The sequence below is a fragment of the Daldinia vernicosa genome (assembly GCF_022497035.1).
Source record: "Daldinia vernicosa strain CBS 139.73 unplaced genomic scaffold F5Y00scaffold_52, whole genome shotgun sequence".
NCBI classification, from domain to species: domain Eukaryota; kingdom Fungi; phylum Ascomycota; class Sordariomycetes; order Xylariales; family Hypoxylaceae; genus Daldinia; species Daldinia vernicosa.
Genome location: NW_025953968.1, coordinates 1 through 26,164, shown reverse-complemented (window position 1 = coordinate 26,164; position 26,164 = coordinate 1). Strand labels below are relative to the sequence as shown.

Below are 26,164 nucleotides of genomic sequence, written 5' to 3'. Positions count from 1 at the left end.
GGGTAACACCAAATAGAGCTACTACATACCTATGTAGCATCGTTGAAAGCAATGCCGGAGCTTGCAGGGGCCCAGCCCTGGCAACCTACAATACATAGGTAGGTACATATGTAAGAGCCTTGAAGCTCCGCACCTCCGACGAAGGCCGGGAAGGCGAGCATAGCATCGAGGTGTCAGTGAAGCGACTGGGCAAATGCATAGTGGCGTCGACTTGACGTGACGTGACGTGATTGTAATTAAAGCTTTTTGATGTGTTACCTATACATATGAAGAATGAGATATTCGAATTATGTATTATCTTGCTACCCACCTCCAGCACCACTTGGGGCTTCCGAGGGGAGTACATAGGTAGTGTATGTAAACGACGGCGTTGGAGAAGCTTCTCATATTTCGATTTACCGATCTCTAAGCCAAGCCAAGCCAAGACAACATCGTCTAGTATGTAGTTGATAGGTCCTCTGGTTCGTCAAGCCCATCATTACTCTGAGCGTCAAGGCGGAAGTAAGTAAGTCTTTGGAGGGGGAGAACGACAAGTTTGGACCATTGAGAGCCTCAATTGCCTGCAGCTCCCCCCCTTCCTCCCCCCCAAAAGCCACCCCCGGCTTTCACGGAAACGCACCACGACGCTATGGATCGAGATGCAACGCTAACCCAGTCTCAGATGGCGATCGACTGTGCAGGTGTCACGCCACCGGGAGCCCACCAGGCGAGGCCTTTTTGTTTCTTCGCTGGGTGGATTTGATGATTTAGCTGGGCAATAGCCGGTAGAAGATTATAGAATGACAAGCTTGTTTAAACGTCCTTCGATGCCTACCAGGCCACGTTAGGCAGATCGGACCATGTTAGAACAATTAGTTACCGTTTTTGTTATTTTGTAAAGTCGATTATCGCTAAGCAACTATTATTAGTCGGCGACTGCCGAACAATCCGGAGTTTCTAACCTTTCAAGTATATATATTACATAACCACCTCCCGGGGCACTTACCTAATATACCTAACTTACCGATGTATAAACGTAGGTATGTACCTTTGAGGTAGTACCTATCACATCTCGATTACGAAATCGAAATTGGCTACTTACCATTTAATAAATTGAATAATACATGCATACTTCCATTCATCACATCCATACATCTATTATATTAGATCCTACTCCGCTGGTATGCGAGCCGTCCAGACGGGTACATACAACAGAATGCAACTCGTAAAGAACAGCAAACATACCTATACTACAACACGGCATCTAATACCGATCTTCTCCAGTCCTAACCATGACATAGTAAATGCAGCTTAGCTTAGCCTAGCCTTCTCCTCATACCTCATTCCCATCCCCTATCCCAAGAAGTATCCTACCCATCCCATCCCCTACACATGTCCAGATCACGTCCTCCCACTCGCCCATCCGTACCTACCTCTCAACCATCTCAACCACAGACAACCCAATGCACAAACGCAGTTGATGAATCATCCCCGCGCTGCTAGACTACCTACCTACCTACGTATCACAAACACTCCAGCAAACCACATCACCACGCACGCCGCCCCCATCATTGGCTCGTATGCCCAGCCCAGCCTTTAGGTAAAGAAGAAGAAGAGATCTCCGCCCGGCGGACATGATCCGGCCATCGCTGCGGTGTAACATCTCATACCTATCCTCCCTAGAGCGCAACGGTATACGATCGGCGGTGTGCTTTGATGGAAAGTGTCGAATCAGATAATACCTAGACACTCGCCCTCTTAAAAACGGGCGGACAAGCAGTGAAATGCCAAGGAGGGGAGGGGGGCTTTTACATAATTACGGCATCGCACGCACGCAGGCTGCGGCCTTGCCTATAGTTTATGTTGATACCCGCTGCTGAACAACTACGGCGTACTCGAGCCGGGCGGGGCCAAATTCGATATCACGTAGTTGTTGAATTATAGAATGCGATACGGTATGATAATATCAACATAGTTCCACTGTTAAAAAGGGGTATGTATGTTATTTATAGACACTTTCTCTCCCCCCCAAAAACGCCGGTACGCCAGCTCCTAAATCCTTTGCATACTACCGAATCCTACACCCTCGCCCGGCCATGTCGTAGAAGCCGTCAAAGGCCGACTTTGATGATACTTTACAAGAGTATTCCATTGATTGCGTGCGCCAAGACAAATTGTTTGGTTACCCCTTATTCATATACAAGTCCTCTCGTATTTGTCGGATAGGGTCGATGAACGCTGTTGCCACATCAAAAGCATTATTCTGTTGAAAATAACCCTACTCTTCATGTCTAATAAGCCGGTTTCATCTGCCATAGCGCTGATTTTGCTCGTTCGCGCACGTCGAGTTCGTCGTCCCCCTCCTTGAGGGCTTCAAGCTTTGTCAAGAATCCCAAATTCTTTAACTCCTGCGCCCGCTGCGAACACCCAGGACCATCGCTGGCATTGTCCTGCCATGTCAAATTATTAATTAGGTGGCATAGAGCAACTCGCACTTCCCTATCTTTGCTCGTAAACAGCTTCTGAAGCTGCCTGAGTAGTTCCGTCTGAGACACTACCAGCTGCCGGTGGCGAGGTATGCTGGCTGCGATGTGAACCAAGATATATATGACTGATACGATGATTTTGGGTTTGGGAGGCGCGATACGCGTCTCGCTGCCTGTACGGTCTCGCCGGCTGAATGGATGAAAAACCTTAGTTCGTAGTTTGGAGGCGAGAATCTCGAACAAACGGTCTTGTCCTAACGTGCTGAATAAAAAGTCGATCATCTCGGTCGTGTCGTTCAGTGAGTCAGCACTATTGCCCGAATGACCTCCACCGATCAGATTGCGGATAAAATCAAGCCCCTGCTCCTGAATCGCTTCGTCATCCCCTCTAGCTTTACGAACGGGGTCCAAATCATTCTCTCGGAGTGCCTCTAATTGTTCCTCTGCGAGCTGTAATATGTGGATATCCGTATGGGCCAAAGCCGCGGGTGACTTGTAGAAGGAAGTTGAAAGCCAGGCGCGGGATTGGTTGTCAGCAAGGCCCATATCTATATCCTCGTCCATGCCATTTAACGTGCTTTGGGCCGCTTCCCTATCGCCCCGCGTCTTCGCCGAGTAAAGCGCCTCGTCTTCAGTGTCGTCGCATATGAGACGGACTAACCATCCGGATTCGAGCTCTTCTACACAACTCTTTTTGAGGTCGATACTTGCTGAATGGACTAGATGCTTGAGCGCCCAGAGGGCATTTAGCCGTAAAGTTGCATTATGCGAATGCGCATGCTCGCATAACGCCTTTACGACCCCAGCATCGACAAGAGACTGTGATAATATAGTTAATATTCACCGAATAGTTTTACTGGGGAACGATAATACCTACTCCTCTCATTGGGCTGAAATCTGTAACAAGGTTACAGGCTGATGCTGCGGCAGCAACCCGCACCTCGACGTCATGATGTTGCAGTAGCTGTAGCAAGGGTGTGGATACGTCGTGATCGACCAAAGCCGTTCTAAGTATATTCACCGAACGAGAGAGTATACGAACCGCGTAACAAGCTGCTAGGACAACTGAAACGGGGTTATCGGGAGTTGGCGTTAGGGAATCGACAATAAGATGAACCACTTCGTGCTCGACAATGGCCTTACGATACTCGTCCTTGAAGGTTGCCAGCGCCCCAATAGCTTTTAGTGCGTTCTCCCTCACCTTGACTCGATGAACTAAAAAACGGTGTTGTCCCTCCTCTCCTAAACAACGGTCGGGAGACACTTCGCCTGCCGAGTCCGAGTTCTTCTTATTAAACGCCCAGGACCACGACTTGGCAAGCGGAGGAGGGGCATCGTAGCTCTCTTTCAGCAACTTGCACACCGTTTTCACTGCGTTGCAGTCGAAGGCTGCCTTCTGTAACGGCTCGCTATCAGTGATAAGACGGGCTAATACGGCGGGCGTTTCTTCTACAACGTTAAGCATCGAGGCAGTATCCCGGCTGCAACTACTGTAATCGATATCCTTTATTTTAGCATCGAATTCGTCGAGCATACCTAGAAGAACAGGTACAACAAGTAGGCCTAAGCTTGGCTCTCTAGTCGTGTAAGAAAATCCAGCTTTGAATAGAGATGTTAAGATAGAAGTAGCCATTAACATTTCGCTACCGCTCTGGGACCTGATTAAGTTGATAAGCCAAGGTATCAAAGGGCTCTCAGCCTTTTCACTCTCGACATCGCTCTTAGAAGCTGAAGCATCCTCGGATGAGCTTCGCGAGGACACAGTACTTTGAAACTTGGATGTCGACTGTCCACCATGACCTAAATCTTCACGAGGTGTGCTCAATGGGATTGGAGTATGGCCAGGAACTTCGGGTAGAATTTGAGGAAGAAGTAGGTCCATAGGCTCAAAATCCATATGTTTTGTAGGCGGCCGTTGTACCCCAGGCAGTTCCATCGGTCCTAAGGGTAATATTGGAGATTTAGTTGGATCGATATTAGCAACAGGAAAGACTGCAAGGATCGAGGGAGAGTAAAGTAGCTTGCAAGCGCGGAACCGAGAGTCGCCAATGATGGAAGCGATCGCACCTAGGACTCCATCTAGACTGCTGGCAGGGGTAGCAGGCGCTGGTATAAAGTCTTCCAAGCCCTCAATACGAGCAATGATCTCGGCCCCCGGAAGGACTTGTCCTTCAGCCACCGCGAAGCTTGCCAGTTTCGTAGCAAGTACATCGAGGATTCCCTTGCTAAGCAATGCTAATTGGTGGCGTTCATCGCGGCAGAGGTCCTTGATTAAATGGGTAACTATGGATATTTGCGCTTCGCTCTCGAAGGTCGGGGTCTTCTGTGAGAGTATATGGTATAGAGAATCTAGATGGCCATCGGCGAATAATGTTTCGGCAAGGGACGTGGATGTGATCGGGGAGGTCGACGGAGCATATGCTGCCGCGGCTGCTATGTCTCGCACAACTCGAAGAGCAGCTAGGACAATCTGGGGATGTCCATTTTGGAGACAGGAACTGTTTAAGACAGCTGGTAGCGCACCGACTGCATGTAGCGGCGAGAGAAATGCTGGTCCAGCTGTAGGGTAAGAAGTGTAAGCTCAAAACTTGCACGAAGAAGTAAGAGTAACCACTTTGAGAAGATACATACCATTTGCAAAGCTAGCAAGAAGCTGTAAAGCTTGTAGCTTTGCGCTGTCTTCGTCCGTAAAAGCCGTTAAGGTCAAGAAAGGCGGCCGGGTATCTTCATTTGCTTTGGGGGTGTTGGGAGTTATGACTCTAACGATAGGTCGGAGAACACCATGTAGAACCCAATCCTCTTTCTTCTGGATATGGCCGATGACTTCATTCTTCAAGTATCGTAGAGCGGTGATCTGTTCCGGCGCACTTGCATCGAGCGCTGCTAATACCGATTGAGGATCAAGCGCCATCGATGATTAATATCTTGTAGTTATCGAGTTCCTTATTAAAGTAAAGTAAAAAAAAGCGAGGATTTAGCCCGCACTATTATGATCCTCTTAGCGGAACAAGATTATCAACGACGAGCTGTTGTCGCGAACGTCGGACGTGTACATCGGTGCATAAAGACATACATAGTAGGTATGTACATGGGACGGGAGGCGGCTACTAAAGCCGATTATAAGATACCGACTTACTATCTTTTAACTAGTGTATTATGTAATTCAACTACGTACTATGTATGACAAGTGGCTACCTACCTACATAAGTCAGCTACACGTACTGCCACTTGTGGCATAGCAGGGCGATAGATGGCGGTCAGCTCATCTTCAAAGAACAACGGCAACTTTCCGCAGGTCTGGCAAGTCGACTCCAGTCCACGAGACTAATCTTTAAAAATTAGCAATATTTTGCTTTATTGCAAGGTATATCCTAATCAAAGCCTTTCACTTATGGATACCGAAATCACGTCATCGGTATAGCCATTGAAATGATTGGGAGTTGCTATAGACAGCTGGCTATAGATATATCATGGTTGATAAAAGTATCGAATGTTTGCAACTTTCGATAATATGGTTCAGAAGACCTATACAAGTAAGTATTGGGATTTGCCTAATAAATAGAAAGTTTACTGAACCATCCTCCTAATAGACCTTTAAACCCTGCTGCTAGAGATATTTTTATAGCTGCAAGAGTAAGTAATGCTCGAAGCTTTTGTATTACTTTCCGTGATGGATAGGATTATTCCGTACCTACATGTCCGATCTGTATGTATCCGTTTTTAAGCCCGTTAGTTGTAATCTGCTAGCCTACCTAAACTAAGCTACCATTAAGCAAGTAACGGAATAGCAATCTATATTCCCTTTTATTCTGATCAGAAACAGCACAAGTGCTGCTTAAGCTAATTCATGTGTATGCATGTCTTGTAACTAAGTAAAACGTGCATGTATAGGATGCATCCGTATACTAGGAAGTGATAAAAAAAGCTAAGTTTACATATGTATGAATCAAACTGCATTTAGGTGCCCTACTACATATGTACCTAAGGCACCTAACCAGACTCAGATCTCAGTCCGGGCTAATTCAATGTTCTAAAAAACTAATGCCGGAATGGGAAGATTTTAGGAAGGGCCTTAGGTAAGAACCTGGATGAAACCGACCTGACCGATAGGGTGGGTCTCCACATGGTCTTTTTTGCCCGAACAAATCAACGCAGCACTTTGAAATTTGCCCTTCTCCTTCTCTGGTGCGTTCTCGGCCTACTACCAACCCTCAATCCCTCAATCATGAGTTCGAGCATGTCCCACCACCGCTTTTTACATAAAGTAGAATTCTCGTCAGCTCTTGGCTGATCGTTATCTAATGAATAATTTCTTGTATAGGTAAAAAATAGACTGTCTACCTACGAGTAAAGCGAATCATTCGATGATATCGCCGTTCCTATGAACGTCCAGATCCGTTGCGGCCCAAACTGCGATTCTTGCGACCCTTGTGACCCCTGCGACAGTACGATCAACGCGGCTGAGACATTATGACGCCTTGGAAAACATGTTAACTTCGTCGCCGTCAATACCAGGAGCTACAAGCGCGTCGCCTAGAACCTTTCACTATGCAACCTCTCGCTCTCCGCAGCAATCACCCAAGATAACGGTACCTTTACCGCGCCGCCAGTCCAGACACTCTCTATCGCGCACCTCGCCTTCGACACCTCTACGATCCCCGTCGCTCTCCAAGCCGAAGCAATATGTTGCAGTTGATGCAGCTACGCAGTACTCACCCATGGAGCCATTCGACCCTACGGTCCCGTTACGGTCCGCCCAAGTATCGGGACCGAGGATATCGAGCTCCACAGCCTCAGCGATAGCGAAGACGACGAGCCAGCCCAAACAGCAACCTACCGCACCAGACAATGCTCCCGGGTCAAGTTCGACACCGAATAGCTCTTCCAAGATCGAGTTCCAAACACTTTCCCCCAATAAGAGACGCAAGTCGCAAGATCCCATAACGATCGACCCGTCTTCATCGGTGGTGGCATTAAGCCAGCCGAGCTCCCCAAAACGGTCAAAACCTAACGAGTGCCCTCCCAAGGTGCTTCCTCTGAGATACGAATTATGTGATAGGGAGGACATGGTAGTCCTAATCTCAAATATGCTGGGGGAGCTTATCGAAACGAATGACTCTATAGCCATGAAAAGTGGCCATCTCACAAGGTTTCATTCTAGGTACGCTGTGACTAGTTCCCATCGCGGTGTTATGGCATTAACTGGGTATACAGGACTGCTCCAGGCATATCAGTATTAGACTATTTGCAACGACTTGCGAAACACGCCACTCTTACCCCTCCTCTCCTCCTGTCTATGGTGTCCTACATTGACCGCCTATGCGAGGATTACCCCGACTTCACTATTAATACCTTGACAGTACACCGGTTCCTCATTACGGCCGCCACGGTTGCGGGCAAGGGTTTATCGGATTCATTTTGGAACAATTCCTTCTATGCACGCGTGGGGGGTGTGAAGGTAGCAGAATTAAAATTACTAGAACTCGATTTTTTAACTCGAGTGGACTGGAGGATAGTCCCAAAACCTGAGTTACTAGAGGCCTACTATAAAGGCTTAGTTGCCCGTTGTGCGGGGTATGTCTTAGAAGGGGACCAGTCATCTTCATCTGACGATGGCGACGAGTCTGAAGAAACAGCAGAAACAGGAACTTCGTAGATTATGAATGGAAGTAAGATACGAGAGAAGTGGGGTACGTGAGATGGACGATGAGGTGGTTCCTGCGGTGAAGTCAAGTAGGTTGCTTGGGACGCTACACGAAGAATATTCGACCTTGGAGTTTTTTCGGGGACATGGGTTGCATTTGACGCCAAGTGCGCGGTGAATGGGTTAGTACGGTTATTTGAATATTAGACGGAACCAAGTTAGCACCGTCGAGCAGAGCCCAGGACATACCCAGCGATTGCAATGTTCATAGCGAAAGAAAGAAATTTAAGAGGATATCAAACCTAAGGGTGGCGTATGGGTTTTACGGTGTCGCGCCCATGTTAACAGTTACCTACCTAAACTAATAAAATGAAATATCCTTTTTTACTATTTAGATCTTTAGCCGGTCTTAATTTTAAATCTTATAGGTAATTCGTTCGGGCGTGATGTAACTCACGTATGTATAATTGTTGAGGCTCAATCAGCCTTATTGTTGATCGGAGCAGGTACGGAAATATGTAATAAGGAACGAAGGGGGGGGCCACGGTACCTGGATCGATTATCTTAGCAGGGCTTAAAATCGGGGAATCAACGGCCGATAATTACGAATTAAGTACATACCTATGAACAACATTCTAGACCAATACCTAGAGCCCCTCCATTCATTAACAACTCTACGACATAATACACCACTCGACTTACCTACCTAAACTTTGCCGAAATACGAAATACAGCCCATGAAGATCTCATCGGTCTTCTCTGGCCTTACGGCCCTAGCCCTGGCCAGCTCAGCCAGCGCCGCCAACCGAACAGCAGCGATATACATCCAACCCGTATCGGAATCACCAGCAGCAGCACCCACGCCTCTGGCCTCGATCCGGTACAACTCCGCGGCCGCCGCGCCCGAAGCAGAAATCGTATCGTACGAAGCACCCGAGCTGCCGGACGAGACTAAGCTGGTGCGCATCGGGGTGTACAACCCGGAGACGAAGCGGTGGGAGTCGTCGACGTCGGTCGCGTCCGCGGATAACTTTGGCAAGGGGTACTCGCCTACGCTGATACTATCCGTGGACCAGAACGGCGACGCGTTTGGCGCGGCGCTTAAGGGGGTTAGGATCGATGCGGGGCTGACGCGGGATTTTGGCCCGCGGGCGGTGTTGCTTGTTACGGAGCCGGGGAAGCAGCCTGAGTTGAACAAGCCGATTGTGCTCTCGCCGGAGGGCAAGACGGTGGTTCCGGAGGAGAAGTCGTTTTTTCAGAAGTGAGTAGTATTATGACCTTGGTCTATCTATGCCTGGCTGTTGGGTTTGCTGGTATTCGTTTGCTAACTGGGTGTTATAGGTACTGGTGGTTGATAGGTATTGTAGTCATGATGACATTGACTGGAGGCGGTGGTGAACAGGGTAAATAATAGATTAACCTAGACAGTTGCATACGGGTTTAATTGAGGGTTTAATTGAGGGTTTAAACGGTTCTTTATCTTCGCGCTATATGATATCTTCTTGTATGCCCGTAGTCTTGACTATGCTTTATACCATCTCATTCGGCTTTCCTGATTCTGCCGTGATCAAAGCTATGTAGCACTGGAAGAGTATACCGGTTTACTTAGTTACCTACATAGGTACCTAGGTAAACTCCATAACTACTAAAGGCCGGTGTGGAACTTGTGCCCATTAGACGTATCAATCTACCAAACACACATCCGTATAGAATTTCACAGGATACTGCTTCAATCACACGTTAGTTAATAGACAAATACGTGTATCTTGTACTCAGGTATTCCGCAACGCAGCGTAGCATCACTTATAGGCGGTAACCACGTTCCCAGTTCCAACTTCCCCATCGTCTAAAAAAGCAATCAGCCAATCGCGTTGGCATAATTGGGAACCACTACCAAAAACGCATTAGCTTGCCTTCTAATCCTGGATTGAGTTCTAGAGCGCAGCTGAAGTTTGCATTTGCACCTAGCAACGTGCACTTGCACAGAGGCAGCAACCAATAAACATAAACCCGCAGGTACCTTTTTCTTTCCTTAGCGGTCTACTTTTTCTACCCTTTCCAACTCACCCATCTGAATCCGATTGCGCTACTCTCGCGACTTCGTTTTCGGCCATTGTTCAATCTCACCCACCGTTTTTTTTTCATCTTAACACCAGTACTCTTACACACTCATATACGTATCCCCCCCCGAACTCAAAGTCACGATGGCTAGCAACAACGGCGTTACCGTCCCCGGAGACGCTTCTGCCCCCAAGGCAGAGGAGATCCAGACCAAGGGCAAGGGCAAGGCGGCCGAGGAGCCGGTCGACACCACTATGGATGAGGACGATGATGATGAGGACGAAGAGGAAGAGGTACGTTCCCTAGCTTTCTAATATTACCATTTCACACCCGTATATACCAGCAATACCGAACTAAGCTAACATTCTCCCAGGGTGAGGGCGGTAAGCTTTTTCCGTGACCAGCAGCATCCCTACCGCATACTCTTACTAACGTAACCCCGTGCAGGCGACGACGACGCCGATGATAACCTAGACGAGATCGATCCCGGTAATATTGTGGAAGGCGGTCGACGTACCCGAGGTCGTGTCATCGACTGGGCCAAGGCAGCTCAGGACAACCCTGCTGAGGACGACGATGACGACGACGAGGATGACTACGAGCCCGCGGTGGAGGAGCACGACGGCGACAAGATGGACGAGGACTAAACTGAGCACACACCGCCTTGCGCCCCGCTTGTGCGCCAGCTAGTTGGATAGGGGGGTCCCAACTGGATTTGAGCGAGCTGCCTACCTGTCAATCAATCACAAAATATCCTCACACATCGTTACTTGCCCCCTCGGTGTCTAGTAGTCTCGTTGCCGGCATCTATCTCTGCTGCTTTGGACGTTCGATCTTGCAAAAACATACACACGCGTTCCAGACGGGAATGGAGTCACTAGTCGAATGCAACATGACTGTAGCTTAGATCTACCCCTACCCCTGACTGGTGGCCTGGCATAAACCCAGGACACGAATATGCGCATGAATACAAGAAAATGAGTATATTGCCACCTTCTGGACCTTCGTAACCACCGCTACTATCGTTACTCATGTACCGGTGAATTGGCTAGGTAGCCATACGTGAAACCAGTAGTTTACCAATCCATCCGCCCCATACCCTTTGGTGAACTAGTCCGTAGTTATTCCTAGCTCAACTGGCAGCATAATGGCTTCAGAAAATAAACATGGTGTGTACTATGGTAAGGTAGTAACTTGAACTGCTATTGTTTCGTCGATGTAGCCTTGCCGCCAAGATATACACGACAATAGAGGAAATATATACTATATACTTCTCGATTTACATACCTTACCTTTGCGGATTTCTCAGTCATGTTGTACATACCTTAACTCCTACGATACATCTAGACTATAGTAGTTATATATAGGTTAGGTACATAATATAGTATTCAATCAAAGCCAAACCGTTGGCGCGAGTCGGTGTAGGTAATTAACGGACAAATTAATTGTCCATCGACTTAAGATCCATTTATACTTGCTCCGAACACCTACCTATCTAATAATATTCCATAGACAATTGCTACAAACTCATCCGGTTGATTTCCTACCTGTGTATGTCTTCCAGTCTATTTTCTTCTAATCTTGTCTTTTAAGAGTGACTTGTGGGGTATATATATGCCTTATATTCAAGCTCACCTACTTTAGGTACACTATGTATGTGCTCGTAAATAAGATATAGATATTCGCCGATACGGCAAAACACCGATCTCTATTATTCCCCGCCAACCAACCCCTTTTATACGGATCCAAATAAGTAAGTTGCCTACTATGTAACCTAGTACATCTTCACGATCAATAGGAAAAAATATGTACCTATGTAATATTACACACTACGTCCTTATACCTTTTCGATATATTCATCTCGTAGCGATATCGGCAAAGGGAATAAAATATTTAATAACAGGAAGTAAAATGACCAATGGACTTTACGGCATTATAGACGCTATCCATTCCATCTACGTATTAACTAAGTTTAACAATGAACAACTAACGGTTAGTCAAATATAAGTCCTAAATATATCAATATATTCAGTGCAATTGATAATCAATAGTTTGATATATACTATAGATTCGCTTATATATCAACCGTAAAATATATACGCTAATCCTCAGTTCGAAGTCCTTCCAGTCCGAACACATCTCTTTTATCAAGACATATATCTATGTCCCCAAACGCCGTTGCTCATGCATCGTAACAAAGTCATGCTGATTCGTCAAATTGCACCCTCAACACCAACCAGGGTATCATCGCTCGTGCGCGTTCCCGAGACACACTTTAATAAGTGTCCTAACTCCTCCATATTCCGTCCAGACTTTATATAAGTTCGATAACCCTTCTCATTCCCTTCATTTATACAGACCGGGCTTACAATAGCCTCGTTCCCGTCTTAGCTTTTTGGGTAATACTCGATAGTGCCGTACTTCCGTTTCCAAAGCCCTCACTAAATATCACCTTGTCCCACCAAAAGCGGCACTCATCCAGTACTCGTTCTGTCAAGTTACCCGTCTGTGCTGGGATGCCCTTGTTCTGGCGTCCGCGGACTCCCATGCGTTCGTCGTTACCCTCGCCAAACAGGGCCACCTTCCCTACGTTTTCCGCGTTATTAGCGGTCGCCGTGTCGTTAACGAACGGGCTAATGAACTTTGGCCACGAGAACCCAACCGTATCGTTCCTATGTGGCCCTGAATTTGGGTCTCCTGTAACCGCAAACCGAGTCCAGAAACCGTTCATAGAATCTGCCATCGTCATAATGCCCGGGTACTTGCTAACGACATCCATGTCGTGAGCTACGATAGGGGCTTCATCGCCATGGTCCGCACCGCCATGAGCGTTCGATCGAGCGGCGTAATGATAAGCGTAGACGGGGTTGGCATCTGCTGCCGTCGAAGCCAAATGTGCTGTCTGCAACACAGGGCAGATATAGGCGTAATGCCCGTATACGTCGTCTAACCTCCAAAACTGCGACCCGAAGCCAGCAGGTGGTTTAGTAACGTACAATTTTTCCCCGAGCGTAGTACTGGGATCGGGGTATAATGAGTCCAGTGTTCCTAGGTCTGTCTTATTGAGGGACGGAACAATAGCAGACATTAATGTGCGCATCGTCGACGAGTTGCTTGAGTGAGTTGGGATGAAGTCAGCGCCTTCGTCTGTATTGAAACCCGTTATTATTGGGATACGTAGAATATGCCCCTTCTCCCAAGACTTGATAGGTAGGTCTGGTATTATACCTCCGGGTCCATCGATAGTAGGTTGGAAGGGCCAACGTATGCTCGGATCCCAGCGCCGGTATACGCTGTGAGATGCAGAAACGACTTTGTCCAGGGGAAGAGCACGGAGCTCTTCGAATATCTTATCGTCAGGAGTGTCATCTAATCCACAGTTCGTCAAGAATTCCTGGAATTGCTGCTCGTGAAGCGGGTGAGTAGGGTTAAAGGTAGCGCGAGCAGTCGATCCACCGGATTCGAGGATCGCTTTTTGGAATGGTACAGGCGCCGATGTCAGCTTATTCGCAGAAGAGTACGATATTAAGTGGTGCCCAATCTTGAGATAATGTTAGTATAAATCATCACAGGTCAAAAGTCACCAAGGCGAGCACTTACCGAATGGGCACCAGCACTTAAACCCATTATTGTAACATTTTTCGGATCACCACCAACGTCAGCTATGTTATCTTGTACCCATTTGAAAAGCGCCTGCTGGTCCTTCAACCCTATATTCAGCAGTCCTTCCTTCGCAGTTACTCCGCTCGGCAGGAAGCCCAAGGCTCCAACCCGGTAGTTGAAGCTTATGCCAATAAGAGGGGTCTCAGACCATGATGCAAATGCCATCATGTTTCTCTCCTGGCCATGTCCAGAATTAAATCCACCGCCATGAACATAGATCACTACCGGTAACTTCGTGCTATTAACGCCAAGCTTTGACATCTCGGCTTCAGCGGTCGCCGGGTCATCGCTGAAATGGGGTCTATAAATATTAAGATTTAGACAATCCTCGCCTTGGTTTTTTCCACCCGTACCCTGGGGGCAGATATGGCCAGCAGTGAGGGCGCGTTGAACATTGCCTGCTGTGCCATTTATTGGCTGTGGAGGTCTGAAGCGATTGTTGCCGGCTGTGGACTGTGCATATGGTATTCCGCGGAACGCTTCGATGCTGCGTGGAAGGCTTGAGCTTTGCGCCACAACCTCGCCAAGATAAGTCCCTTGATTGAGTTGGACTTGGGTTGTTTTCTATTGCATCGTTAGCTCTTGTGTAACAAAGAATATCGATATAGGATTTGGTAGAATGTGAGAAATAGCAGGGTTAATTGAGATGCCAAGTCCGGCAATCTCGGTAGGCTGGTGGCTAAACACAAGATGGGAATGTGGTGGGAGGATACAAAGGGATGTTATTTGACAATTGCAACTTGTGCCAAGCCGATGGATTGTATAATTGTATAAAGTAAGGCATTGTATGTCCCCGTTTCGTACCTTGAATACTTCCTGTAAGTGTCCACTATTCTCCAACCATATGAGAACGGCGAGAAGAACGACAACAATAACAAAAAAGAAAGCGAGGAGGGCCTGGCGAGTCCGACTTGTACGGATCTTAGTTGCTTGAATTCGAAACCACCGTGGTATTTTGGAACCCGAGGTCTTTTTGCTGTCCGAAGTCTCCGGAATTATTGTTTTGGAACTCTCAGTGTCCCCGAGCGAATGTTGGTCCATGGTTTCTTGGCCATGGAGAAGGTCGTCGTGGTGGCTCGGCGGGTAAGAAGGGGGTTTAAGTGGCTCTATGGTAATGATAAAGACATTTTCCTTCTTGGGCTCTGTCATTTGAGACTACCTAAAACTCGGGCAGCTCGGGTTCCCGTTCCTAAAGCTTGACCTTCTCTTCCCACAGGCTGCAGCTACGGATAACTGTGCCGCCTATGACTATGTATGATTGATTATTGCCGGGAGGGCGGATATAGAGGCGGAGCATAAAGGAACCAGTGGAACTTTAGTTGTCCAGGGGTCAGAAAGCTTAATACCTAGGTTGGCGGATTGGCGGCAATAAGAAGAAGATGTATTTCCGTAAATCCTAGATCGCAGACGATAGACGATAGATGATAACTAGACGTTATTTGTAAGTGTGACCTGTACAATGTCTTGGTGGAAAGTAAGGGCGGTTAATGACGAAAGAAGATTCACATCGGTAAATCAGTTAGATCTGTTAGATCAGTCACATCTGTGGGAACAGATGGCTTTTACGGGGTTATTCAAACATTATGTAGGCCCGGGAGGCCCTTTGGTAAGGTGGTGATGATTGTTATCTATTGTGAGTTTGGACCTGCCTAGACTCGGACTGGGGTTAGAAACAAAGCTGCAGGACTTTCCCATACACTAGGTTCAAGTGAATGTTGTACAGATGGTGCCATTTTGGGTACCTGCGAATTCTATGCGCTGGCGGCACCATTTCTCGGTATCTCGGAGGTACATTCCTATGTAAGGCTAGAGTTTATTATGGCAGGTTTAGGTAGCACTTTCTTATTGTTCCATTATTCACCCATTGTCCGTCAGCAATTGAATCTAAGGTTTCCTTCATACAACTTTGATTGCATACCATGTCGTATTACAAGTATGTTCCTAGGTACCTATATTAGGCACTTCCATTTATGGCATCATCGCTATTGGGTCGGTTTCTTTTCTCCAAAGAGTTACACAATTACACCCGCCCCTTTGGTCCTACATACAATGTAAGAAACTTACTTGTATGTCATACCAAAAAGGAGTAAGAACAAGTCGTCTTCTTACAAGTTTAGAAGTGTCACAACCGCAATTGACGACTTCAAACCAAGAGCGACAACTTGACGCCGTCGCATACTAACGACATACGATTATATCATTGCCGATCAAACAAGAATAGCATTATTGGCGATATCAATTGAGCAATTGACAGGATGATCGACGGGGTCTAAACGTGCCTTTCTAGGCCCCCAGGCCCCCACCGTCAATCCCCAAATCCACCTTCGGATCACTTGGCAAAGAGGGTGTCCCGTATTCCTGGGCTGCTAGGCTTGCTTAGGTTGTTCTAGACAGCTAGATCATAGCCGGTTCCTGCCATTCCTGCCATTCCATAGCCTACTCGGTCGAATGGTTGGATGCCAAGCGAAATTAAGCTTCTGAATCCCGACCAACAAGAGATCCTTCCTGCCCTCCATCGCGCCCGTGTTGAAGGATTACGTCGCACCAGCTGAAGACTCTCAGTCAGACTCTACATAACCGCGCAACTTCCTAAAATGGTTCCCTGTGATACTGCAGCTACCGCTACTTCATCGCCATTGCTCCAAACCCTCGATATCTTTTGTGTTGCCGTGATATCTTCGTCCGGATTTCCCTCCACCAGAATTAAGTCGGCCCTAAGACCAGGTGAGACTCGGCCCCGATCTGGGAGACTAAAATGCTGCGCAGCCAACGACGTAGCCGCCCTCAGGGCTTCAACAGGTGATAATCCAGCACGTACGAGCAGCTCTAATTCGTGATGCAATGCTTTCCCGGCCACGACCTTGACGATCCCGCTATTATTCGCATCTGTGCCGGCGAGGATGGGCACACCCGCGTTGCGTATCGCCGTCACGCTATCTAGTGAATACTGGAACTTCCTCCCCCTCAGTCCCGGCATGACCCAACTAGCTGCCCACATAATCCAACTACTGGTCATGGCTTCCATCATCGATAGCGTTGGTACTGTAATCGTCTTCTGGCTGACCATCTTATCAACGATTTTATCATCGAGCGCTTTGTCCATCGGCACGTGGGTAAGCACGTCGAAATCGGCTTGTAGCCCACGTTCGAATGCCAAGTACTGAGCTGTATGAGCAACCGTCATTTTCCCGTGCTTTTTCGCCTCGGCCTGGATTTTATTCAGAACATCTTGTTCGTGGCCTGGGAAATCGGCAATGACCTTGATATAGTCGACCCCTTCGTCAATTCGATTTTGCATAAACTTGGCCACTTCATCGATGTTGTGAACTGCATTATCGGGCGAGACACCACCTAGTTTAAATAGCTTACCGTGTCTAGAGTTCTCCTATTGGCGTCGGCAGGTTAGTAAATGTTACATTATATGATGACAACTACCCAGGTGAGTATATTTGGAAGTAGATAGCGAGCAAGCGACTTATACAAACCGCCCCCAAACCAACATAATTATACCACTCACCTCATACGCGGGGAGACTGGAGCTAAGCCACGTCGTTGGTGTCTTCGCCGCACGTAGCTTTACATATTTCTCCAGCGGAATGCTCCTAGAAACGGAAGCCATTAGTTTCCGTAACCTAGACTATTACAATCCTTCTCTGGCCTATCTCCTATGTACTCACGCCATATCGCAAACTGTCGTGACACCAAAAGACGCACATGAAGCTAACTGCGCCTCGTCGCGGATATGCACGTGGCAGTCGATAAGGCCAGGCAGCAACGTGCATCCCGTGCCATCGACTACAACAGTCCCTGATGGATCTGGGTCGTCAGCAAGTGCGTCGTCGCCAATACGTGACCCCTCGATGACCACGGACTTAGGCCCCGTAACGGTCTCGCCGTCGAAGACGCGGACGTGTTTGATGATAGTCACACCGCCCATTTTTGGAGCGATGGGCTTAAGACAATATATGTAGGTGCCTGGACTAGTATTGTATGTAGTACACGTATCTGCTGACGGGGGAATTCGATAGTTATATGGAACCTTGAATGTATGAGAGTGGGTATACGTATACGAACGGGTATTTATACTCGGGTTTGGAGTCTCGTACGATTCCTAAATCCGATCGGGATCGTCAACTAATAGCAGTCATCGATCTGTATTTGACGTTTTGAAGCTTAATGGAGGCTCTAACAGATGAGCTTAAACGGGGAATAAGTCGTATGGAATCTATGTATATTTCCATCGTGCTATTGGCCTTGGTCTAGAAATCTACAGCAAGTCTGTACGGCGATATCACTGAAGACATGCCTATCCCCTCAACTGACATAAAACAGCAAACCCACTGTTTTCAGTATTGATACATCGAGATTGGCTAAAGAAGATAGACTGGTTCTATATTATTAGATTGGCCAATCATATTTATTATGGAGGTATATTGCAAGGGGTTTTCCTTTTGTCTTAATGAATCGCGTTAAACTTCATGTACTCTACCGAATATCAGGTTTTTGCTGTTTTATGACAGTTAAGGGGATATCACTAGCATCATCCTAGGGGTCAAGCCAGTCTCAAGCACGGGTTAAATATACCAACTACAATACTGATAGCTCGACGTAATGGTCTTAATTAAAAACTCTGCATTATCTTCGATCAATGCGTTAAAGCCAATAATACAACTAGTTGAAAAAAGCCGATACCAACCTAGAAGTCAGCATCGACTACACCTATACACGAATGACTCCCCGGGTAATGCAATAACAAGCCCGCGACACTACCGTTGAACGCCGGGCTTAGTGCTTTTAAAACCCCCCCAACGCACCATGCAAATACGCATATACTAATACACTTCAGTCCCTCCACTGGTATACCCCCTAAACTCTATAGAAACAATATTCCCCTTGCCAATCAATATTTTGTCAGTGACCTTTCAAGCCATAACATCTCGCAGTGAGGCAACAGTCATTCTCTTTCTCGCTTGCTTCGCCGCCCACTCCCGGCTCTTCTGTCGAGATCGTTCAGCGGCTTCTTCTCGTGCTAGTTTAGCTAGTGCTTCCCGCTCTCGTCTCTCACGTTCTCGTTCCCCGGTCCAAGAGTTATCCCGCTTGTAAATCTCCTGGCCACGTAGCCTCTGCTGCTGCATGTCTTCTGTGGACACCGAACTATGCTGCCCACCGGTGCTGTCTACTGTAGAGCTTGAAATACCACGAGGCGGCTGCACTTCGGATGGTTGTGGTTGTAGTCCCCGGCCCCGTAGTTGACATTGGTTGTTCGTCTTTGAAAGAGGAGAGCGTGATGTGGGATTAGTAATCGTAGATGCGCCTTTGTTCCGGCAGGGCGAATTCTGCTGAGTTGAATTTTCCACTAAGTGCACTTTACTTTGCCGAGCCCGGCTCGCGGCTGTCTCGCGGGGAAAGGTACTGGGTGCAGCACTCGATCGGATTGGTCTGGCCTTGAATTCTCTTCTTTTCCGTTCCTCTTCTTCCTGTGCTCGTAGCTGCGCCTCACGCTCTTCGCGCTTGCGACGGGAGATGGCTTCTCCTGGCAACTCGAAGTTAGGCCGTGTTGGAGCCTTAGCTGACTTGGCACGTCGAAGGCTTGATATAGTTGGTTTTGTGGCTTGTTCCGTGGCAGCTTGCATCGACATGCGGGCCTCGCGTTTTTCCTTTAATTTGCGAGCGACTTCATCCCCGGGTAGTTCAAAGGTTGGAACAGTGGGTTTCTTGTTCGACTTGGGTGGCTGCCTTGGTGGTAGGAGACTTGCTATGCCTTTGAAGAACGACCTCTTCGATGAGGCCTGGGTTACAGGTTTATCTTCACTCTTTAATTTTGGGGGATCAAGGAATATCATAGATGCCGACTTGCGAACAGTACGCCGGGGCTCGCTGGTCGAATTTATCTTTATAGAGGTCGAATTACTTATCACTGGAGTAGTTCGCTTCGGTTGCGGTGTTACAGACCTCGTGATTCCGGCGTTCGTCACGGATAGTAATGGTACTGCGGGTTTGTGCCCCGAACCCGGGGTTCTTGGAGAGATAATTTGCTTAAAATGAGCTGCCTCATCAAATGCTTCTAATTGCTCTTCGAGTTCATCGAGCGCCTCCACGGAATCCTCGATTCTAGCGATAGGTTGTGCGGGTGATCTTGGGACAATGACCTCGACATGTCTATCCTTGTCTCTAACTGAGCTAGGTGAAGCAGGTGTAGATTGTCGGGGTTTATCCTCTGAGGATAGCTCTAGCTCCTTCACCGGTGCAAGGTGATTGCGACTGGGTTCTGTGAGAGCCATATTTGGTCTTGCGGGCTGCTTGTCGTCTGCCAGAACTTCTTCCCCGGGAGCTAAAGGTGACACAAGAGCTATGAAACGTGCAAGGACATCAACCTCGGTCGGACTCCCGCGCGGGGGGGTATCGTCAATAGGCAAGAGATTGAAGCCAAGGTGTACTGCCTTGAAACTTGGCGCAGCGCTGGACTGTGTAATAGAAGTTTCGATGGGTATTCTTGTAGAAATTATTCCTTCAAACCAGCCTTCGCGATGCTTCGCCAATTGTTCTTTGGCTGAGGGTATACCCTTGCGTGCAATTTCTACTAAAGGATGGTCTGAGAATTTCTCGATTGCTAGGAGCGTTAGGTTAGTATACTCCGACGCAAGACATTTTGATACGTGCTGCGGAAATACGTACCTAAAGCAGGGAGTTCGAAGCGATATTGTGTCTCGTTAGAAATACTCGTAGATGCGGATGCGCATGAGCGTAGTGACTCGTCTTCGGGGACAGTTTCAAGGACTTCAAAGGTGTTAGCTGCAATTGCCGGCCTTGTTAGGCGACGTCGACTTTGATTCTTTGGGTTATCACTCCAATTGGCTCCAGTGTTGCAAGTTTCCGTGTCTATTTGAAGCTTCTTCAGACATGTAGTAAGTGACTCAACTGCTGGGTTAGAACAGGTACTTGAGCGATTCTGGAGCTGAGAAACGGAAATATCACAAAGAGTAGAGTTGTCGGATTTGATGCTGTCATGAGAGGAGGGATCATCTTCACTGGAGCTCGTATCACTGAGGATCTCGACTCTCGAGGGAATAACGGCCATCTCGATTGGACGCGATTGGCCAATAATAGATAAGTACCAAAAGTGAGGCAACTGGGGGTGCACGGCTCAGGGGTCTAAGCAAGGGTTTAATGAGACTTATTATTTGGTTCCGGGCCAGTGACCGAAAGCACGGGGTCACTGATGAGCAAAGTGTTGGCGGGGGAGTTATGTCACATGTGTCCCTTGTAGATTAGCAAAAGCTATTGTTACCTTTCTTTCCAATTGGGTAATGTGGGCGAATTAGATTGTTATGCTGTCTGGAGAATGTTGTATGTTGTAGAAGAGACGAATCCTATCTTTAGGATTTTGGACTGCAACATTTTGTTGGTTGATACCTAAGAAATAGCAACAGCAGTACCTAACGCACTTGCCCTCTGGTTTGACTTCCAAAAAGGTTAGGTATAGGTGGTTATTCCTTTTTTTATTGGAAACTTCGTCATTCAATAGTTTAACATGAGCAGGTAGTGCTAGGTATTAACTTTCGAGGTGTAACTGCTTACGTCAGATACTTTTTTTTTTCTATAATAGCGGCTTACTAAGAAACGCAATCTGACGCGGATCTGTACGCGTACTTTATTAATATTAATATATAAAATTTAAGTATTGTATTTTTATGGTAATTAATGGATAAACTGTAAAGTTACAGTAATAAAGTTTAAAACCGTATATTTTAATAAACGTTTTACGATTAAACTATTTAAAAATATAAATGATAATTTTTTAATTTATGTAATAAACGGTTTAAAAAATAACGAATGGTTTTTTTATATAAATGGTTTTTTTTCGGTTTAAACTTAATTACTTGTTTTTTTTTCGTTTATTAAAATTAACGGTTTTTAAACTTTATTAATTATTTAATATTTATTATTTTAATTTAATAAATTAATGTTTTAATAATATTATTAAATTATTTATTAATTAAATTAAATAAATGGTAAATTTTTAATTATAATTTAATTTATAAAAATAAATAATTAAAATTAAATAATCGATATTTACATAAATTATATATTAAAAAAGAATTATATTATATTTTTATTATTATATTTTTTATTTTTTATAAATATAAAATATTAAAAATAATAATAATTTTTTTTTTATAATTTTTTATAATTAAATATTTATAATTATATTATAAATAAAATTTTATATATTATTATAATATTTATATTTAATTTAATAATTTTTATATATTTATATTTTTTAATTTTTATTTATTTTTTATTTATTATTTATTTTATTTATTTTTTATTTACTTTTTATTTACCTTTTATTTACCTTTTATTTACCTTTTATTTACTTTTTATTTACTTTTTATTTACCTTTTATTTATCTTTTATTTACTTTTTATTTATTTTTTATTTAATTATAATTAATTTATTTAAAAAATTAAATTTTAACCTTTTTAATTTTATTTAAAATAATAATAGTTAATAAAATAATAATTTTTTAAATAATAATATAAATTTTATATATTTATATATGAGTAACATTAGTCGTGTAATATGCCCATTGTTACCCGTGCAGTAAAACGGGGTACGTACCGGGTAACTTCAAATCGCTTTTCGCAGTCAACCTTTAATAACTTTACGAATTATGGTCCGAATCTTATATGAATTATACCAAAGTTTCAATAAAAAAATTAGCAAAATTTTAATCTAGGGTGCACGTGATCCGGACCAATATTGGTCCGGATGCGGCTGAAAGTATGAATTTTGACTATAGTGGCTGTTCCAGGCCTCCTTTTAGTGGCTTTTATCCCCTGTAATCCCACCACCTTTCAACCTTGATAACTTTACGAATATAGCCCCGATAAATCTCGAAAAAGTCTTAATATTTAGATAACTAAATGGCTAATATTATAAAAAAGAGCCGAGAATTTTACCTATTTATTTGGTAAAGATACGGCTGTTTCCATATAATACGCTAAAATAAACTAGTAGATACTAGTAAAAAAGTCACTTTGTATACACAAATGCTTACTATTCAAATAGCTCAGCCAATCCGGGCCCGAATCACGTGCACCCTGAATCGTGATTTTGCTGATTTTCTTATCTAAATTATGGTATAAATTATATATAAATCGGATTAGAATTCGTAAAGTTATTAAGGTAAACGTTAAAAGGGGGGGAGAAAAAGCCGGGTACGTACCGCGAATACTGCACGGGTAGCAATGGGCATATTGCACGACTAGTATTGCTCTTATATATATAATCTTTAATATTAAATTATATATTATTATAAATATTATATATATTAATTAATTTTATAAAAAATAAATTATATATTAATAAAATATAAAAAAATAATAATTTAAATAATAAAAATAAAGTTAATATATTAACGTTAAAAATAACTTAATAAAAATAATATTAAATTAAAAAACGTTAAAATTAAAATAAATCGAATAAAATTAATCGTAATAATAATAATAAGTAAAAATTAAATTAAATTAAATAATAAAAATATTTTTTATATTATTAATATATATTAAATAAAAAATTAAATATTATTAAAATTATTTATAATTTATTTAATTTAAATTTAATTAAATATATTAATATTTAATAAAAATTTATAAATTATTATAAATATTATAAATATAAAATATTAAAATATATAAAAATAAAATTAATTTATTTTATAAAATTTATAATATTATTATATTTTAATTTAATATTTTTATTTTTTATATATTTTATAATATATATTAATTTATTATATATAAATTTAAATTAATTTAATATATTTATATAAATTATTTTAATTTAATTTTATTTTATTTTATTTAATATATTAATATTATATTAAATTTTAAAATATTTTATTTATATATTATAATTTATTATATATTTATTATATTTATTATTTTTTATTATATTAATAAATATTTATATAATAAAGTTAAGGTATTAATTAAATTTAAATAAAAATTATTTAAAGTTTATATTAAAAAGATTAAATATAAATTTTTTTTAAATTCGGGCGTAAATTTTAATTATTTAAATTATTAAATAAAATTAATTTTATTAATTTAATTAATAAAAAACTTTTTTTATATTTAAATATATATAAAGTTATATTTAAATTTTAATAAATTTTATATTTTTAAATAATTTTATTATAAAAATATATTAATAAATTATTTATTTTTAATATATTTATATTTTATTTAATATTATTAATAAATATATTTATATTTTTTAATATTAAAATTGTTAAATTAATTTATGTAAAACGTTTAAAAAAATTTAAAACGTTAAATTAATTAAAAAAGGTTTATTAATTTTATTTTATTATAATAAAAGCGGATAAGTTTATTTTAATTAATAAAAATTATTTTTATAAAATTATTAAAAGATTTTATAATAAAAAATAAATTAAAAAAGATTATATTATTAGTTATAAAATTATATTAATGTAAATATAAATAATAAATTATTATTTATTTTTTTTTTTATTATTATAATAAATTTTTAATTAATTATTTTTATATATATTTTATTATTATTTATTTATAATTTTTATGTTATTTATTATTTTTTATAAGTATTATTAAATTTATTATTATTATTTAATATTAAAGTTATTATTTTAAAAATAAAATAATTAAAATATTATTTATTTTATTTTTTTTATTTTATTTTATTATTTATTATAATTATATTTTTTAATTTTTTATAAATATTAATATATATTAAAATTTAAATGGTTATAATAAATTAATTATATTAATATCTTATAATAAATAATAATTTAAAATAATGTAAGGTTATATTATAAGTTTAAATGTTATAATATTAAATAATATATTTATTTTTAAGAAAAATTAAATATGTAAAACGTATATATAAAATAATTTCATTTATTATATATAATAAATATTATTTAATAATATAAATTAATAATAATAAGTATATTTATATTAATAAAAATTAATAATAAATTATTATTTTAAACATTAAATTTAAATTATATATAAAAGATTTTCGAAAATTTATTATAATAAAATTTTTTTTATTTAATTTTATTAAATTTTATATAATTTTTTTAAATTTTATTTAACTTTTTTAAATTTTATTTAACGTTATTTAATTTTATTTAATAATATTTAATTAAATTTAAAATTATTTAATTAAATTTAAAGAATTTATTTAATTTTAAAGTTAAATTAATATTAAATTTTTTATATAAAATTAAATTATTATATGAAATATTAATTTTATAATAATATATATTAAAATAAATAAATATTAATTATTAAATATTTAAATTTAATATTTATATTAATAAATAATAAAAAATTAATAAATTATTAAAATAGTTATAATTTAAAATAATTTTTATTTAAATAGGTATTTTTTATATTTAAGTATTAACGTAATTAAATTTAATTTCTTTTTATTTTATAATTTTTTTAATTATAATAATAGTTATTTATATTAAATTATTTTATTAAATAATAATGTTATTTTTTCCGTTAAACGTTTTTTTTTTTATTAAAATTTACCATTTTTATTATAATTTTAAATATGCGTTATTATTTAATTTTTTTATTTTTAATAATAATATTAAATATAATATTATTTAAATAATTTGTTATATTATATTTAATAATGTTTAAATTTAACTAAAAATAAATTGGTTTTATTTATTTTATATTTATTTTAAAAGGTTATTAATAATAATTATTTTTAATAATGGAATATTTTTTATTAAAATATATTATTTTTATAATTTCTTTTTTATTATTAATAAAAAATTATCGTATTTTATTACGTTTAATTTTTATTATTAAAAATTTTTATATAATAATATATCTTTTTTTTAATTAAAAGGTTATAATATTTAATTAAATCTTTTTTATTTATACGTAATATTTTTTAATATTTTTTACAATAAAATCTTTATTTAAAATAAATTTTATTATATAATACTTATTTACGATAATATTAAATAAATTTATTAAGTTTTTATTTTTATAAATGATTAATTTAATAATAATATAATAAAAAAATATTATTTAAAAAAGATTATAATTAATGTTTAAAATATAATAAATATTATTTTATTTTATTTAAATATTTATAAAATTTAAAATTTAAAAAATATAACGTTTATTTTAAAATATTAATTTAATAAAATAAATAAGTTAATTATATATATGTTTAATATTTTTTACGTTAAAATTAAATAAAAGAAATTAAAATTTTAATATAATAAATAATTTTATATATTATATAATATTTAATT

At 40.7% G+C, this 26,164-nt stretch overlaps 7 protein-coding genes across 7 annotated transcripts; 3 read left to right on the top strand and 4 right to left on the bottom strand.

The window, feature by feature from the left end:
- Positions 1-2,270: 2,270 nt before the first annotated feature.
- Positions 2,271-5,376, bottom strand: F5Y00DRAFT_255057 (ARM repeat-containing protein; the record flags this gene model as incomplete). Its single annotated transcript, XM_048010248.1, has 3 exons — positions 2,271-3,284; positions 3,343-5,024; positions 5,097-5,376. The coding sequence occupies 3 exons, from the start codon at positions 5,374-5,376 to the stop codon at positions 2,271-2,273; spliced, it is 2,976 nt and encodes a 991-aa protein (XP_047861668.1).
- Positions 5,377-6,661: 1,285 nt separating this feature from the next.
- On the top strand, positions 6,662-8,514 carry F5Y00DRAFT_245521 (cyclin-domain-containing protein). Its single transcript, XM_048008977.1, has 3 exons — positions 6,662-6,729; positions 6,787-7,626; positions 7,680-8,514. Exons 2-3 carry the CDS (start codon positions 6,953-6,955, stop codon positions 8,119-8,121), a joined length of 1,116 nt encoding a protein of 371 aa, XP_047861667.1. The 5' UTR covers positions 6,662-6,729; positions 6,787-6,952; the 3' UTR covers positions 8,122-8,514.
- A 144-nt stretch (positions 8,515-8,658) lies between these two features.
- F5Y00DRAFT_161809 (uncharacterized protein) lies at positions 8,659-9,847 on the top strand. The gene is made up of 2 exons (XM_048004719.1): positions 8,659-9,370; positions 9,451-9,847. The coding sequence occupies exons 1-2, from the start codon at positions 8,847-8,849 to the stop codon at positions 9,518-9,520; spliced, it is 594 nt and encodes a 197-aa protein (XP_047861666.1). The 5' UTR covers positions 8,659-8,846; the 3' UTR covers positions 9,521-9,847.
- Positions 9,848-10,081: 234 nt separating this feature from the next.
- On the top strand, positions 10,082-11,393 carry F5Y00DRAFT_245517 (histone chaperone domain CHZ-domain-containing protein). The gene is made up of 3 exons (XM_048008976.1): positions 10,082-10,463; positions 10,544-10,553; positions 10,618-11,393. Exons 1-3 carry the CDS (start codon positions 10,314-10,316, stop codon positions 10,815-10,817), a joined length of 360 nt encoding a protein of 119 aa, XP_047861665.1. The 5' UTR covers positions 10,082-10,313; the 3' UTR covers positions 10,818-11,393.
- Positions 11,394-12,207: 814 nt separating this feature from the next.
- F5Y00DRAFT_245513 (alpha/beta-hydrolase) lies at positions 12,208-15,512 on the bottom strand. The gene is made up of 3 exons (XM_048008975.1): positions 14,638-15,512; positions 13,771-14,397; positions 12,208-13,711 (listed from the first exon to the last, which is right to left on the bottom strand). The coding sequence occupies exons 1-3, from the start codon at positions 14,980-14,982 to the stop codon at positions 12,536-12,538; spliced, it is 2,148 nt and encodes a 715-aa protein (XP_047861664.1). The 5' UTR covers positions 14,983-15,512; the 3' UTR covers positions 12,208-12,535.
- A 633-nt stretch (positions 15,513-16,145) lies between these two features.
- Positions 16,146-18,120, bottom strand: F5Y00DRAFT_161762 (putative hydrolase). The gene is made up of 3 exons (XM_048004718.1): positions 17,511-18,120; positions 17,351-17,435; positions 16,146-17,218 (listed from the first exon to the last, which is right to left on the bottom strand). Exons 1-3 carry the CDS (start codon positions 17,768-17,770, stop codon positions 16,403-16,405), a joined length of 1,161 nt encoding a protein of 386 aa, XP_047861663.1. The 5' UTR covers positions 17,771-18,120; the 3' UTR covers positions 16,146-16,402.
- Positions 18,121-18,435: 315 nt separating this feature from the next.
- Positions 18,436-21,383, bottom strand: F5Y00DRAFT_245511 (uncharacterized protein). The gene is made up of 2 exons (XM_048008974.1): positions 20,509-21,383; positions 18,436-20,443 (listed from the first exon to the last, which is right to left on the bottom strand). Exons 1-2 carry the CDS (start codon positions 20,909-20,911, stop codon positions 18,756-18,758), a joined length of 2,091 nt encoding a protein of 696 aa, XP_047861662.1. The 5' UTR covers positions 20,912-21,383; the 3' UTR covers positions 18,436-18,755.
- Positions 21,384-26,164: the final 4,781 nt, after the last annotated feature.